This window comes from Pteropus alecto, unplaced genomic scaffold, assembly GCF_000325575.1.
Source record: "Pteropus alecto unplaced genomic scaffold, ASM32557v1 scaffold7, whole genome shotgun sequence".
Taxonomy (NCBI): Eukaryota; Metazoa; Chordata; class Mammalia; order Chiroptera; family Pteropodidae; genus Pteropus; species Pteropus alecto.
The window spans coordinates 39,009,480-39,027,033 of NW_006494614.1; the positions used below are offsets into that span (position 1 = coordinate 39,009,480).

The window sequence follows — 17,554 nt, forward strand, 5'->3', positions numbered from 1 at the left end:
CTTTCTCCCCGCCCCCAATACATACAACTTCATTGGTGCTATGGCCCCAGTGGGGTAGGAATAGGGATGAGGGGTGAGGGGGAAGGTCCCCTGTTTTACAGTCTACTGTTTCAGTTTGCTGACATTTTCTCATTTTTCAGAGACCTGTTACTTCCAGAGAACAACTCTGCTGCCTCCCCAGGGGAGAATTACCTACTTCCGAAATGGAGAGGTCCGACGTGAGAGGCAGCCCCAGGTGGTGGCACAGCTAGGGCTTTGGAGACAGAGAAATTCCAGGCTCTGTCAGTTACCTGCTGTGTGACCATGGGCAAGTCACATGATCTCTTTGTGCCTCAATTTCCTGATCAATGAAATCGTCTTATAAACCCTAGTTCCCAACCTAACTTACAGGATTGTCGTGAGACATAAATGAGATCCTATAAAGAGAACACACGGCACAGGACCAGACTCCTGATAGGAGCCCAATAAATGTTAATACAAATGTCCCTTAGGTAAAGGAATACGGTCAAGGGCAAGTCCCAGGGCTGGCTTCCTGCCTCCCAGGGTGACAACAAACTCCAGTTACCCTGTTATTATCCAAGGCCTAACCACCCATTAAGAAGGTTCAGAAACCCAACCCATGTACACTCTGCAGTGGGGGCTTCTCCTGGGGACAATGTCCCATTGCCACACTCTCAGCTGTTGAGCTGCATCCGACAAGGGAGCCAAGGTGCCTGTGTCCATCTGTGGCTGGGCCCAGAGGGTCAAGCGCTCTTCTGCAGCCATGAGTACTGCCCATGGTGCCTGCTGTGCAGTGCGCTCATGGTTGACCAAGCCTGCTGTCTGACAGACAGCTGCTATCTTTAGATTGACCACTGCTTTGACTCAAGTTATTGCTGACACTTGTCATTTGCCTATTTGCTGTCAGCTGTGTTCCCACCCTTCTTTGCTCTGTTCTGTGTCATAGGGGCTGGGGCCCCACAAACTGCATTTCCCAGACTCCCTCCAACAGGCTCCCAGCTAGGTTCTGGGAAGGGGAGGCACTGGCAGGGGATGGGAGATGGGGGGAGGAGAGAAGTAAATCTTTCCCTCTTCCCTTCTGATCTCTAATGGAGGTCTCAGGCAGCAGTGACAGCACTAGCGACATCTGAGGGCGACAGTGGCAGTGGCTGCAGTGGCAGAGGCTGTGCCCCGGAAGTATGGCTTCTGGATTCCTGCCGAAACAACTCAACTCTTATCAGGGCTTTGGAATCACCCTGGTCCTAGGTCCCCCTTGGCTTCTCCAACTCAGGGCTGGTAACACTTTCCTGCAGTTACTCTCCGTGGGTGACCATACCTTCTCCATGTTCTTCCAGCCTTCCACCAGCCTTGTTTCCAATTCCTAAATGATATCCCCTCTGTGTGAAAAACCTAGATAGCTGTGTTTCCTGGTCAGACTCAGACTAATGTACCATTTGAACGACCATCAGAGATTCACCTCTTCAAGATGGCTTTGCACGTCTCTGTTCTGGCCCACCGTATGTTGATTTTAAAGTTTTACCTTCAGAAGGCAGCCTTGTTTTTATTTCCTCCTGTTTCTAGGTTCTTCAGTGGAACACCCCAAAGCCCACATGTTCCTCCTACTGGTCATTCACTTCCCCTTTTTGAACCTTAATGAAGCAGCAGCAACCTAAAACAAGAGGTAGGAGCATATGCCTTTTGACACAGCAGTCACACCTCTAGGAACTTACCTTGCCGACATAATTACAGAAGAGCAAAAACATGTCTGCTCCAGACAGAGTCATTACGGCCCTGCTCATAGTCATGAAAAATTGCAAACATAAAGAGAAGATTCGTTGAACAAATTTTGCTTCATACATAACATCTATTTTTTCCATCTATTATCAAGCTAAAAAAAAACAAAACAGGCTGCAGAACAGCAAGCACGGTATCATCACAGTAAAGTACGGCTGCACACACATGGATGCATTTGTGCAGAGACACAGATGTTTCAAACAGTAGTTGCCAAAATATCTCTTGGGGGCGGGATTGGGGCGGGGCATATATTCTTCTTTGTTCTCCTCTGTATTATCTGAATGGATACAATAGATGCGTCCCTATTACAAAATATTGTTTTATTTTAAAAGGCGGTATGCTGGGATGACAGCAGTGAACAAAATAAAGATTCCTTCCCTCGTGGAGCTAACATTCTAATGACAAAAAGTAAAGTAAGATATATAACCTGTGAGGTAGTGAAAAAAGCGAAAAAGGAGAACGAGAAATGCATCTGGGGAATGGAGGGAAAGGAAGGAGTTATAACTTTTAAAACGATGATGACATTTGAGCATTTGAGCAAAGACTCGAAGGGAATGAGGGAGAAAGCCATGTGGGGGAAGAAAAAAATAGCCAGTGCAAAAGCCCTGAGGTACGTGAGAGAAGTAACAAAGAGGATTGTGTGACTTTAGCGGAATAGAATGATAAGAGATGATGTCAGGCAGGTGGTGGGAGACTAGATCAGGTAAAACTCTGGCTCTTACTCTAAGTGAGATGGAAGCCACTGGAAAGTCTTGTGCAGAGGAATAACCTGGTCAGATGTATTTTTTAAAAACCAGTCTGGCTGCTCTGTAAGAAGACGGAGAGCACAGAGAGGCCAGTTAAGAGGCTATTGCAGTAACTCAGGCGAGAGAGGATAGTGGCTTGGACCAAATGGTAGCAACAGAGGCGATGAGAAGTGGTTGGATAATGGAACTCATTAGAAGGTAGAATCAATGTAACTTGCTGTTAGAGTGCATACGGGCATGAGAGAAAAAGAAAAGCCAAGGATCTCTTCAGTTAGAATGAGAGTGTACTCAGATCACTGCCCTACCCAGTGCAGAATCCTTTCTGCTGCAGCATCAACAACATCCCATCTGGTCTCTGCTTGAATGCCTTCAGAAACAGACCCCTCATGACCTCACAAAGAAGAGCTACCGTAACTGCTGATAAATTCTTCCTTGGCTTAAGCCTGCTATTCTCTGCCACAGGCCTTATGTTGACTTTCAGCCTGCCACCTTGAACCATCCTGTGCTTGTCTTATGCTGTGCCAACTCTAATAATACCTTAAGTCTTGGGAAAAACAGGTATCAGGACAGTTTAGCATCACTTGAAGGTAAGTTTCTATCTAAAATCTACGAAACTAGGTTTCCTTTTTTTCTGCTGAGCCCTTTCAAATTTTTAATATATATTTTTTAAACTCAATTTCTTTTTACCATGACCTCCTGGACATTGGCAAATTTCCCCTGACTGTACCTTCTGCAAGATGAAGGCCAGTCCTGCCCTTTCCATCCCCATTCAGCCCCATCTCTAAAAAGCTAGACCAGGCCCAGTTTCTAAGGCCTCACTCACTTTTCTCTGGTCTTCCTGGATGGAATGAGTGCTATATCAACTCCTTCCTCTGATTTCCTCAATCTGAATCATATATATATATACATCCTTAAATCATTGCTCTACCAGGTGTAGAATCCCTTCTAATGCAGCATCAACAGCGCCCCATCTGGTCTTTGCTTGAATGCCATCAGAAACAGACCCCAACAGTATGTGAGTATATTATGTGTGTGTGTGTGTGTGTGTGTGTGTGTGTGTGTATACACATACAAACATACATATACTGGGATTCTGACCAAAGGATTTAGTCATTGTATTCTGAATGTAGGATTTATTATGCCAGCCCCTCTTTTTTCCTGAAAGATTTACTTTTGCTATTATTATTTTTAATCTAATACAAAAGAAGTCGGTTAAAATGAGAATGAGACTGTTGAAATGCACAGACAACTGAAACCCCGTGTGCTGATGATCCCCCAAAGCTACAGATGAATACCAGTTTAGCTGCTTCTTCAGCTAAAGAGAAGAAAAAAGGATGGTCACTTTGGGCCATGAATTCTCTTTCTGAATAAAAGGGGGGCCTTAGTCCTTCAGAGACAGTAAGGTGGTTCAGATCAGAGTGCATGCCTCTCACTCCACAGGGCCCTCCTGACCCAGGACCCAGGACAGAGGAAGTAACAATACCCAGTAACCATAAAAGGTCATCCGAACAGTACTTTCTACAGTGCAAAGCCCCATCACCTCTACATCTGATTCTGATAGGTCCTGTCAGAGCAGGTGCTATCATGCCTATTTGAAACAGATTAAGAGACTGGGCTCAGAGGGGTTAAATAATTCTCCCAAGTCAAACCCCAAAAAGCCTGGCCTCCATATGACTGCCATTTTCTCTACCACTGCTGCTTCTCCACATCCCCTTCAAATTATTTATACACAGGAAACTGATAATCTCTCCGTGTGTGAGATTCTAGGCTGGAAGCCCTTGGAAGGAGGGCAGGATCCTTATTCTACTCATATTTTTGTCACCAGGGGCAACAGCAGTGTAGACACTCCATAAATGTTTTTGAATTGGTTAGAACTCCACTGAAGCTTCTTTAGAAGTTAGTGGCTAAATCTAATACATTTTGGCTTAAAATACATACATACATACATACATACATACATACATATATAAATATTTAAAAAAAAAAAACCCTCCCACAGAACTGATTGAAAGTTTTGGCAAGAGGTTGAGGAATCTAGGCCTCTGCAGGGTGCAAGGACAAGCAGTATTCCTGGGGAACGGTGGCAGCTTGAACTCACAGGAATCCCAAAGCAGACAACCGCTCACTACTACTATTGGCTACTACTTGGTTACTACTCAATGCGTGTCTTGGGCCAGTAGCATCAGCATCCCCTTGGAGCTGATTGGAAATGCTGAGTCTCAAGCCCTACCACAGAGCTGCTGAAGCAGAGCTTAACAAGCTCTTAACAAGCTCTCCTGCACACCAAAGTGTAAGAAACAGGGGTGGGGCTGGGGGCTGAAAGTGCAGAGAGAGACCAGGCAGCCACCAACCTCAATGCACCAGCTGTGGGCCCCGCAAATGCTCTGGGATGGGATTTTACTCTGTGCAATGTGATTTCTGACCTCTGGTTTGTCTCTGGGAAAAGAACAATATATTTGCTCCTGGCAAATAGTCACACTTTATTAAAACTCTATTTCAAAAAGGAAGGTGAGAAGAACCCTGCCTCGTTATGCAAAGTCAAATCCTGAAGGCCACAGGATATTCCGGATTTCTGAAATTCCATCCATGTCTCAGCCAGGGGACATTAGCAAAGTCTGGAGACGTTTTTTCATTGTCGTAGCTGAGGAGGGTGGTGTTCCCGGCATCTAGTGAGTAGAGGCCAGGGATGCTGGCTTCCTCCTTTTTGCCAGTCACTCTGTGACTCAGTTTCTGCTCCAATCCAGAGAAAAGGGGTGGATTTAACCAATTTAGGGAGATCTGGAAGTTTTAGAAAAGAAGTATGAGAACTTTTAGAAGCTTATTCTTTGCAAGCATGAGCAAAAGTTGAAATAAGACCCAAGGATAAAGGAGGATTGGGACAAGTAACTAAGAACAGAAAGAGTGAAACTGTGCAAAGGAAGAAATGTGGCAAATAGAGACCAACACCAGACAATACATATAAAAATTTTTGTTTATTATACAAAATACTTTCTTATTCATAAGAAAGGCTTAAATACCCCACCCTTCTCAAATACATCAGATTTTTTCACTTCTCGATTTTCCAAATGTCTTGAAATGTGGTTATAGTGAGAAAAAAAAATGTTTTCCCACACTATTTTTTTTTTTTTTTTAAGAAACGTGTAAAAGTCCCCAGAGGTCAGATCATCAACAACTGGGGAGAGGAAAGCTGGAGCTGCCCTTGAACTATGCTTTCGGAACATGCTTTGCCCTTGCCTTCCCTCCACCTTACTCAGAAGTCACAGATGTGGGATGTGAAAGGATGAATCTTTGAGCATCTTTCCCAGGATTCCACCACCGTCTTGGGGCACTTTTCTTGCCAGAGCTCAAGGCCTTTTTCAGAATGAGAGAAGGACATTTGAAGGGCCAGGAGAGCCCAGAGGAGTGAGGCAGCTGTGTGAACGTGAGAACGCTGAGAAAGAGCCTCCAAGTAGGAGAGGGTGTGAGAAGCACCATCATTTCAGACGGATATGTGAGGGGAGGTCCATTCCGCCAAGTAGGTTAAACAGAGCAATACCCTCTTCTGCTGGTTTTGCTTGGCTCCTGGGTGAGGGACAGATGGGGATGCTTGATGCCCTCGGGGATCCTTCTACTAAGCACTGCTCAGATGCATAGTCCAGTGGCAGCTCCATTAGTTGGCATCTGGGGCATCTGGCAGGGGCTGTGGCTGAGGCCCCAAGGACGAGGCCAGTTTGGTGAGGGCCCTCGCTATGACGTCCAGGTGGCTGTTCATCGTCCGCAACTCCGCCAAGATGTCCCCGACATTGGCTTCCAAACTCGCAGGGGCAGCGGGTGGGGCACAGGGCGGTGGGGACGTTCCGGGGTCCTCGGCACCCTCCTCTCTGCCTGCTGTGCCCCGGCGCGGGGTGCGGCCCCTCTCGGGGCCCTGGACAGGCGCCAGCCGCTCTCGCTCATCCACCCGGAGGCCAGAAGAGGCGGCCGAGGAGCAGCCGGGCAGCCAGTCAAGAAGGCGCGGGGCAGCCTCAGGAGAGGAGGCAACGACTGAGTAGAGGCCCGCGCGCCTCGCGGCGCCGGAGCCGGGAAGGGCAGCGGGAAGCGGCTGCTGCAGCAGCGGGGGCAGCACCGAGGGACCAGGAGAAAACGCCGGGGGTTCACAGGAGGAGGAGGGGGACGGCAGGGCAGCGGTGGAGGGGCCTGGCTCCTCCGAAGAGAGGAACAAGGTGGTCGAAGACTGGGAGTCCAAGGTACTGGGCTCTGAATCTGCCAAGGAAGAAATGAGAAAGAGTCACTCAGGCGTTTATTGAGTGTCAACTGTATGCCCAGCTCCATACTAGATACTAAAGGAACTGAATAAGAAGGTGGGAACTTATTTCCTACCCCCAGATTTGCAATCTAGGAAGGATAAGAAAGTTATGAGCAGTTAATGAATCAAGAACAAAGTGGGAAGGGTATGGCACCAAGCATAGAAATTCAGATACAGGGAGAATCATGGCGTTGGACATGGCATCGTGATGGATAAGGACGTCCACTGATGTCTGGAAAGGTGGCACTCCTGTGAAGACAGTGAGGGAGTTCCAGCAGGGGCCGAAGTATTAACCTATTTAGAGGCAGTCTTGTCCAGGACAGTAGGTGCAGGCTGTGAAAGGAGGGCCCTTCCTCACTCTTCTGAGAAGCAGAAGCGCCTTAAAAAGACTGCGGGGTTTAGTGCCCCAGCAAAGCCCAGCTTTTAGCGGGGAATTGAAAGTTTGGGGCCAGAAGCCGAAAGACCGTAGCACTGATTCTTGTTCTGCCAGAAAATGCCCTGGACCCTTGGGCTAGTCCCGTTCCCCCTTGCAGACTTGGTTTTATTTCCCCAGCTGCACAAGAAGGCTGGGCCCAGTGACTCCCCGGGACTAAAAGGTTTAGTGCCCCGGCAAAGCCCAGCTTTTAGCGGGGAATTGAAAGTTTGGGGCCAGAAGCCGAAAGACCGTAGCACTGATTCTTGTTCTGCCAGAAAATGCCCTGGACCCTTGGGCTAGTCCCGTTCCCCCTTGCAGACTTGGTTTTATTTCCCCAGCTGCACAAGAAGGCTGGGCCCAGTGACTCCCCGGGACAATTCCAGAACTGATCCATCTGCCTTCAAAAGTCTTCGACTTGAAGCATGGATCTAAGTTCACAATGGGCAGCATTCAAAGACCTGGAAGCACTTGACGAACCCACCTTTGTTCCTTCTCTCCTAATCCCATGAGCCCCCAGGTAGAAAGTGGGTGGCAGCTCTTTGTGACTGGGTACAGTAGCAAAGTTTACCAACCTCAGATCAAAGGATCCACATCAATGCCAACGACCTTAACTCAGTTGCCTCAGCCACCCTGTTCACCGCCTTTGGGTAGATGGTCTGTGCTCACCCTGGAAGCAGTTCAAAGCTTTACCAGAGCCAAGTCTTGGAGGCCTGTATCCTAACTCCAGCTGGAATATCTGCTCTTGGCTATCTGCATTGCCTGTTTGGCTGCCCACCTTTATGCTCTGCCCTTCAGGGTTTCCGAGCCTTTGAAAGGCAGAACTTGCTTGATCACCTTAGCTTATTATATTGGAGAGAGTGACATGATGAAAGAGTCAATGAGTAAACACATGCCCATGGCATATGAACATGTGTGCTCTTACCACTCGTCATGGTTGAGCTGTGCCTTCGTCTGTGTCTGGCTGAGACTCAGAGAAGCCCTAATGATCTGGTGAGAGCTTGTTCCCTCCTGACTTCAGCGCCCAACAACGTTCTGCCAGGGCTCACAGGCCCCAGATGTTCGAATGTCCAGTTTGTGTGGTCGGGAATGATGTCTGATGGGACCAGGGAGGCAATTGTTCCTCGAGGGACAACATTTGAGGAGAAGCCACCAATGTGCCTACAGACTTCTCTCATAGAAATGTTATGGGTGCCTTCTGCTGCTGGCTTTCACAGAACTGCCTCTCCTCCACCAAAACTTAGTTTCCTCAGGTTTCTTTCATGATCTTATTTTGTAAACCAAGAATCGCAGATGCTTCTAAGTACATAACTCCTGTGAGATGAAAATGATTTTAAAAAACCATTTTATTTATGCAGCTTCAGTGACTGCATAAATAAAAAAAATAAACTCCAAACTGATCTAATTTTACTTGAGAAAGATGTTAATGAGCCTCACACATCCAATTCTTGAAGCAGACCAGAGCCCTTTATAGTAAATCAAATAGAAGCCCATGTGTAAGATGAAAGAGATGCAAACACCAGAATGTTCTAGAGCAACGGTCCCAGATCTTTTTGGTGCCAAGGACCGGTGCTCCTAGAAGAATCTAATGCCTGATGATCTGAGGTGGAGCTGAGGCGGTGATGCTAGTGCTGGGGAGCGGCTGCAAATACAGATGAAGCTTCACTTGCTAGCCCGCCGCTCACCTCCTGCTGTGCGATCTGGTTTCTAACAGGCCGCTGACTGTAGCAGTCCATGACCCGGGGGTTGGGGACCCCTATACTAGGGCAGTGTTTCTCAAATTTTAATGTGCGTGCAACTCTCCTGGGACATTGTTAAAGGGCAGGTGTAATTCAGCAGTTCGGAGATGGGACCCGAGACCTTTCATTTCTAGCCAGCTTCCGGGTGATGGGGATCTGCTGGTCTGGGAACTACTCTTTGAAGAAGTGTAGACCAAATAGACAAGCTTGGCATGATTGTAGAAACTAGAGTAGCCAGATGTAGAAGAGCAACATGGAAGCCTGATATGATTATGAAAATAGTAATAGTGTTGATGCTGATGATCCCTCTTGGCTGCTAAAGGAATAAGAGAAGTGCCCTCTCCGGCAGTTAGCTTAATAGACTCCAGCAAAGCCTTGGACCAGAGAGCACTGCCTTGCGAGGGGGAGGGGAAAGGGGAGAGGTGAAGATTTCTTAAAGAGGAAAACCCTTCACTATTGTTTCAGCTAAAACTTCAAAAGACATCGAGTGGTCAGGACTCACCCAAGCTTGACTGGTAAATAAATTTGAAAAAACAGAAGAACCTTTTAAACAAGTACATCACCTCCCATAACTTTCCTGCAACTGTCAGGAAACTCGGTTGCAGCCCCAGCTCAGCTAAAATCTGGGTTAAATGATTTGTAGATTTCTTCCATCCAAGCAATTGATCATTCTATCCCTGATTTAGGAGATAAGCTTTTGCGTCAATGACATGGTTTTTATGTAGCTTCAGTGACTGCTACAAAATAATATCAGGATCTTGCTGTTACAAAAAAAGTTTTTTGTGGAGTTTGGGGATGCTCAGGTGCAGAAGGTCGATTAATCAGACTCCTTAATTCCTTCCTTCACCTCCTTGCATGGTCTCTGCCCCTTATCCTGCTTTAGTCTCCTGAGAATTATGAGCCCTTGATGTTTTTTGTAGTTTCTTATTAACTAGAATGTAACCCCTATGAAGTGAGAGACACTGATTATTTCATTCTCTGCTTTGTCACAAGGGCCTAAACTGTGTCTAGCATATAGAGTAGATGCTCAATATACAGTCGTTGAATGAATGCCATATAATCATCATCAATCCAGAAACACAGTTCCAAATGCAATAAACCAATCCAGCTGCATGTTGTTTAATCATTCAGTGCTTCGGTTATTTACAGAGTCTATGCAATATTTGGGACACGCTCATACTTAAAAAAACTATTTCTTATTTATCTGATATTGTAATTTAACTGGGTGTCCCATATTTTTTCTGGCAACCTTATGGGAAGCTGATATTTTCATCCTATATTGTAGAAGAGGAATCTAAAGCAAAGATGAGTTCGGTAATTTCAGAGCTAGAAGGGATCTTCGCCATCACTGGATCAACTAAAGATGTGAAGACCTCAGAGGCCAGTGAGAGAAAGATATTGCTGTTTAGTGACACAGCTGAGAACAGAACAGAGAACAGAGTGTCTTCTCTCTTAGTCATCGATTCAGGCTCCTGATCATTGTCGTCATTGAACAAATAGGTTCTGAGGATCCGCTCTGTGCTAGATGCTGTACTAGGCTTTGGAGACACAGCTGAACCAATTAGAGTTCTTACTCTGATGAAGAGACAGGGCCTTCGGCTCTCGGGTCGCCTCTGGGTGGATGCCCAAACCCATCTGGCAGATCAGATTGGGGCAGAAATCCAAAAAAGCTGCCCAGCAGATATTTACCGCTATTTATTTAGTACTGCTTTGCTCATAAAGCTTGGAGCTGCACCCTCACTAAGGTGCACTAGAGGCTGGCATGTGAACCAGGGTCGCCCAACAGTTCAGTTCAAACTTTCCCTCCCTTTCTCTCCCACTGCTACCCCCATCTCCCTCATGCATATAACCGTTTGGGCATGATGCTTCTTTTTGAGATTAGGAAGGTGAAATTTGACTAAATTTCAGTGATTCTGATTCCTTTTACCATCCCACAAATATCTTTGTAAAAGTCTGTTTTGAAAGTGTGTAATGTGTATCTATATAATATTAAATATGTCCGTATACATAAAATATGTCAAATATAAATATTATATATTTAATTGCAAATCATAATAATGAATTGAGTTGAAATATATATTGAAAATATATATTGAGAAATATATAACTAATAAGCATTTGAGAAGTGTTCCTTATTAGAAATAAAAGAATCGCAAATTAAAATAAAGATCATGATTTAAAATAACTGTGAATAATGAATTGCTATTTTTCACTTGTAAAATCTTCAAGGTATTCTCGTGCTAATACTCATTGCTGACAAGGCTGCCAGGGGAGAGGCAATCTACTACATTGTTTGTAGTAGAGTAGGTCTGTACATCCTCTCCGGAAAGCAATTTAGAAACATGTGCTCTACTGTTTAATGAGAAAAGGAAATTGCCTAATCATGTTACGTGGATGAGTTCAACTGCTTCTAGAAAACTGCAAAATAAAGGTTAGGAGAAAATACGTGAAGATGTTCGGCATGTGATGGGATTATACTTTCTTGAATTTTCAAAGATTTCTGCAGTGACCATGCATGGATATGTTTTCCTTGTCACTGGTCTTTGGCAGAAAGTGACTGCTTCCCACCCAACTGCGGGGTAAGGGCTTCTGACCGTTTTCTGTTTAACCTTCTTACTGAGTCAGGCTGAATAATTACTTGGCTGACAACTATGCACCTTGAAAAGCTAAACTTTTTTATATTTTTTACATCCATGTGGCCCACCTACCAGTCTGGGACTTTGGCTTTTTCTGGGGGGTGCTATGGAAGGGTTAAAGTGTACAACTAGCCAGCTGTGGGAACCTGCGATTCATTTGCAAATAAATCCTTCAGATCATCTCCCTAAAAAACTTGCTTCTCTCAGCTGCCTTCCCCTTCTCAGTAAATGACCTTCCATCTGTTCAGCCAAACCCCCCAAACTAATTCTTGACCCCCCTCTCTTTTTCTCACTCCCCACATCTAATCTGCCAGCAACGGTTGTAGGCTCTGCCTTCAAATATATTCAGCATCTGACCACTTCTCACTGTCCCCAGGCAGTGACCCAGCTACTGGGAGCTGAGCTGAGACCAAAAAACAGGCTGCTGAGTTCCAGGTCAGTGTTTCCTTCACCATACCCAAGAGCCTCCTTGATCTGAATGGGTAATTTAGAACCCTCCCCTGCTCAATTTCATCTCCCCCAGCACCCCTGGCCACCCTCCACCACTTGTACAAGAGAATCATTTGCTGAGTCCTTGCCTCTATTTTAGTATATTATATAATAGTTAAATTTATTCGCTAATTAATTTCATATATATTTATTGATCACATACAGCATGCCCAGATGAATGCTCTATAGTGTTTAAAACCAGACCTAAACCCTGACCTCATTGTGAGGACAGAAAATAATCAAATAATAGAACAAATATATGATTGCAACTGTGACACAATCTACATGCTATAAGCATCTAAAGTAGGAAGTTGACCTAATCAAGGAAAATTTCCTGAGGAAATGCTGCTTGAGCAGCGTTCTGAAGGATGAGTAGTTAAGTAGGAAGAGAGGGGGGAAATATTGAAGCATGACCAAGGTCCTGTGGCAAGAAGGAGCACTACAAATATGTGGAAATTCTAGAGAAAGCCAGTGTGACGGGAGTGGAGAGGGGTAGGGGAAGGAAGCGTGAGGTGAAATTAAGCTCAAAAGGAGAGGTTAGGAGATGTAGTGTATGATACACACTGTCAGCTGTCACCCAATATTCATTCTCTTTTTTCTCCTTTTTAGCTGGCCCATGACCACTTAGAATAAAGACTACATTTTCCAGCCTATCTTCCAACTAGCGGTAGCCATGTAACTAAATTCTGGGCAGAAGGATGCACATAGACATGTTATGTGCAACTCCTCCTTCCTGTGCTTGGGATTTGGTTGCAGTAGCTAGCGCTCAAGCAGCCCTCTTGGACCATGAAGCAGAAACAATGTGCTGAGGATGAGAGAGTAAAGAACTGAGTTTCTGACAAGTCTGAGGACCTCCCGTGACAACCCTAGCTGCTTCCATTGCAGGCTCTTCATATGAGAAAAGAAAATCTCATCTGTTCAATTCCTTGTTAAGTTGAGGTTTCTGTCACTCACAGACAAACCAAGTCCTGATACACATGGCCTTGTTGAACTTGTTAAGGAGTTTGGCCATTATCCTAAGAACAGGGGAAAGCTTTGGGAAAATTCTAAGCATAAGGGTGTGTGTGACATGATCAGTTTTTTATTTTGAAAAGTCCACCTGGCTGCACTAAGCAGAGGGCAGACAGTGTAGGAGCAGTGGAGACCAGTTAGGAGGTTCCAGGTATTGGTGAGAAATAACAAAGCGACAGTGGCTTTTGCTAGAGTCATAGCTCTGGAGATACAGAGAAGTAGATTCTACAGAAACCTGGGACATGGAAACTTTGAAACTTACAGGGATACAGGGGACAGGGAAAGGATGCATCAGAGAAATGGGTGCCCAGCTTGGCTGCTGCTTCACTGCATGATTCCAGAAATTCTTGCTCTAGAAGAAGAACTTTCCCTTTCTTATTCTCTGGAGTCTGGGTGGCCCCTTCCCAGCCCACACCCAGCCCTCCAGCAGAGCTCAGCTCTGACACACCTCACCAGAGGCAGCCCTGGGAAACATTTTCTCAGGAGCCTGGAGGAAGGAGAAACTGAGTAGCCTTGGGGAATCGGAGAAGCAGAAGTCTGTGGGAAGAGGACGAGACCTGTCTGCAAGAGAAGCAACATCTCTCAGCACTGCAGCCGGGCCCTAGCCTTTGATGGTTTAGACTTGGCCGGGTTGCTGCCTGTTCCTTTCAGAACGCCCCGCACACAAAAGGGAGGGTTGAGTGTCTGATGAACTCAGCCCAATAATATTTGCTTCTTTTATTTTCCAGGAACGTCATGAGAACCACAGGGCAATCTTCTGGTTTTAAGACCTGGTGACTCAAGTCTGCAAATACCTCTGACTCAATCTGATCCCAAGTTCTCACCAGGCATCTCCCAGGAACATGGCTCAGCAGGAGACCTGGACCTGGACAGCCCTCCACAGAGGACAGAAGGGTTGGTTTCTCTGGAGGGGGTGAGAAAGGCTGGCTGCAGTAGAGACAGGAGGATTCCTGTGACACTGACCATTCTCACAAAAGGGCCAACATCTGCTGAGTGCTTACTATCTCCAAGCCCTGTGCTGAATGATCTCTTCTAATCTTCATGGAAAACTACCAGGTGGATTCTGTTCTTAATCCCATTTTACTGTTGCAGAAACTGAGGCTCTGCTATATTAAGTACCCTGCTCACCATCACAGACCTGGGATACGAACCAAAGCAGCTGATGCCAGAGGCTATTCCATGTGAAGGAGAGAGAGTGCTTTATGGAATTTTCGCAGGCTTGGGAGGAGGGCTGAGAAAGAGGGCTATCATTGTAGAGGGTCTACTATACTCTAGGCCTGTGATCTGCCACCTTGACTATATATTAAAATCACCTAGGGAGTTTTGTAAACACTACTGATGCCCCCAACCAACTAAATCAGGATCTCCAGGAATGGCACTCAGGCATCCTGTGTTTTAAAAGCACCCTGGTAATTATAATACACTAATGTCCAGCTAGGGTTACTCAACAATGACCCTTTACCAATTTGCAAATGGAAAAACTGAGACTCTTAGTGTTTGGATAGTTTGGACAAAGCCCACAGCTGATAAGACTTACTTCCTGATCTGTAGTTGGCTGACTCCTATGCCAGTGCTCATCCATATTGATCTATTCTCTCATATCTGGGCCTCCTCTATTTTGAAAGTGCATGAACTTTTTAAATATGAATTTCTTTTACAATTTGCATTTTTTAAATTCAAGGTCAAGCGCTGCTTAGGCCAGCTGCCTGAGAGTAGCAGTACAGTCTATAGCCACTGAGTGGGAAGAGCTGGCCCAGGGGCCACTGAAACCATGGCTTGGTTTCATTCACACTCTGCTACAGCCAATGGATCAGGTCTTCCAAAGGGATGCTGAGCAGCTCTGGCCATGATGTGTCCTCTGACTGTCCCAGGAAGAACACTGTTAGTTTGCTGTAGTCCTCAGCCTCTGAAGGGCCATTTTCTGAAGATTAAAAGGCCCAGCCCTGGGGAAATCCTTGGCCTCTATTTCTTGCAGCATTAGTGACTTCCCAAGGAGCAACACAGTAAAATTCATCACCCTTTTACTTCTGTGCGAATTATCCGGCCTCTAATTTCCTAGTGGCTGAGGGTCAAGCTAATGAGGACTATTCACCATCAATCAAGTTAATAAAGCAAAGTAGCTGAGAGGGAGAAAGGCACACACAGAGACTGATTCAAGCAAAAAGTGCTCCTGCCCAAAGAGTACCTTTGAAGAAGGGGAGAAAAAGAAGTGAAAGCAGGTATCTGTACTCCCACATTCATGCATGATGCACAATAGCAAAAAGGTAGAGGCAGCCTGAGTGTCCTATCTATCCGCAAACAATGGAATACCATTCAGCTTTTAAAAGGAAGGAAGTTTTGACACCTGCTACATGGATGAATCTTGATGAATTATGCTAAGTAAAATAAGCTTGTCACAAAGGCCAATACATAAAATATTGTATGGTTCCTTTTGTGTGAGGTTCCTGGGGTGGTAAGATTCATAAAGACAGAAAGGAGAAGGGTGGTTGCCAGGGACTGAGGGGAGAGGAGAGTGGGGAGTTAGTGTTTAATGGGTACCGATTTCCAGCTGAAGAGACTGAGGACTTCTGGAGATGGATGACTGTGATGATTAACCAACAGTGCGAAGGCACTTAATGCTACAGAATTAGACACTTAAAAATGATTAAAGTGGTAAATGTTATGTTGTATATATTTTACCACAATAAAAAAACAAATGGGGGCAGAGGGAGTCATGACCACTTAATTCAATTTTATCCAAATACTTGAAAGAAGGTCTATATGTGACATTTCTGGGACTTTTGTAAAATAGGAAGGGGAAATAACTGATAAAATAAATTGCTGTTGAGAACATTCTAGTAAGGTGTGAACTAAATGCCCCAAAGAGATCCCTAAGGATGAGGATTACTCACCTGGTCCTGGACCTAAACATTACTGCATTCTTGAAGATGTTTTCTTTTTCAATCGCCATGGCGAGAAATTCTAAAATAGCGTTATTGAGACTGTGTGGACATAGGTTGGAAGAAAGTAAAGTGTAGAGCCTGACACTTTTAGATCAACTTTTAGACCCATTTTGCTTTCATAAGCAAAGTAATTTCAACTCTGCAAGCATTTCATAGCCAAACCTCTGGCTCCTCAGGGTCACACATTCTCATCAGCACCAGTGGACACAGAAAAAGGTGGGAATTCTTTCAGTTCAAGAACCCCATTGTCCAGGATACTAGCTGCCCCATGCCTTCCTCATTCACAGGGCCTTTGCACTTGCTGTCCTTTCTACCCGGAATTCTCCTTTAGATATCTGCATGGCTCACCCCTCACATCCTTCAGCCTTTGCTCAAAGTCACCTTCTCAAGAGATCATTCATGGACACTCTAGTTGAAAATGCCACCCCCCACTCCACCACAAGAGTTTTCAGTCCCCCTTGCACTGTGCCGCAGATGCTCTCACTGTCCCATTCATATCCCCAGGGCACTCCAGGTGGAGGGAATCAAAGGTGCAAATGCATGAGGCTTGGAAGACTGTGGCCTAAAAGACAGTGTGGAGTAGCTCGAGTGTCGGGTGCATAGGACTGGGAGACTTGCATGAAATGGCTTAAAAGGTAACAGGGACAGACAGCTGAGGAGCTTGTCGGCTAAGCTAAGGAATATGAACGTCAGCAGGCAATGGGGAACCACTGAAGGGTTTTAAGTAGGAGAGTGATAGATTTGATTTGCAGTTTTAAAAGATTACTCTGGCAGCAAGCCGTGTGGAGGCTGAACTGGAGGGCGTAAGTCTGGAGGCAAGAAGACCAAATGTAAAAGTAACATCTTGGACATTAGAGAAGCTAAAATGATATTACAGCAGAAAGAAACACGAGAGTGAAGTCCAGCCAACTAGTATTAGAAGCAATTTTTTTTTCTAGGAACAGATTGAATTTCAGCAGAAAAGACTTTCCTGCCACCCTTTATGGACAATATTGTGAATGTTGGCTCCTGCCTGCGTTCAAGTTGGCCACCCTAGGTCTTTCATGCATCACCGTTCAGTAAAAGCGAGCGTGGGTTTAATGGGATTGTTTGTTAAGCCCCGAGCCAAGCTTTTCTACTCACTTAGGCAGGGCTGCTCTGCCAATTTCTAAATTGGCTGTTCTTTACATATAGGGTGTGAAGGATATCTCTATGTGTTTCTATGAACACACCCATTTGGAAGGAGACTTATGTGACTACATAGAATATCTTCGTGTGATTTTTCGAAGAGATGTTTATACAACCTGTATATTCCTTGGCATGAATATTTTTGTTGTATGGAGAACGGGAGAGACAATGAAAAAGCTATCCCCACACCATAAGCAACTTTGGTTCACGAAGAAAAATTCGAAATAAATTATGTTCCTTAGCAATGCCTCCGAGGCTGAACAGTTCCCAAATCTACCCACTTAATCCTTCCTCCTGGTGGGTCACTCACCTTTGAACTTCATTTTTTATAACTATCGTTAAAAAATATAACAGTAA

General features: G+C 45.3%; 1 protein-coding gene across 2 annotated transcripts in view; it reads right to left on the reverse strand.

Moving 5' to 3' along the window:
* Positions 1-5,533: 5,533 nt before the first annotated feature.
* The window catches only part of RUNX2 (runt related transcription factor 2), a 224,687-nt gene continuing 212,666 nt past the window's right edge, over positions 5,534-17,554 (reverse strand). For both annotated transcript variants that reach the window (XM_025042939.1, XM_025042938.1), the window contains one exon: positions 5,534-6,758. In XM_025042939.1, coding sequence (XP_024898707.1) covers positions 6,169-6,758 — 590 coding nt within the window. In that variant the 3' untranslated portion in view covers positions 5,534-6,168. The remainder of the gene's footprint in view (positions 6,759-17,554) is intronic.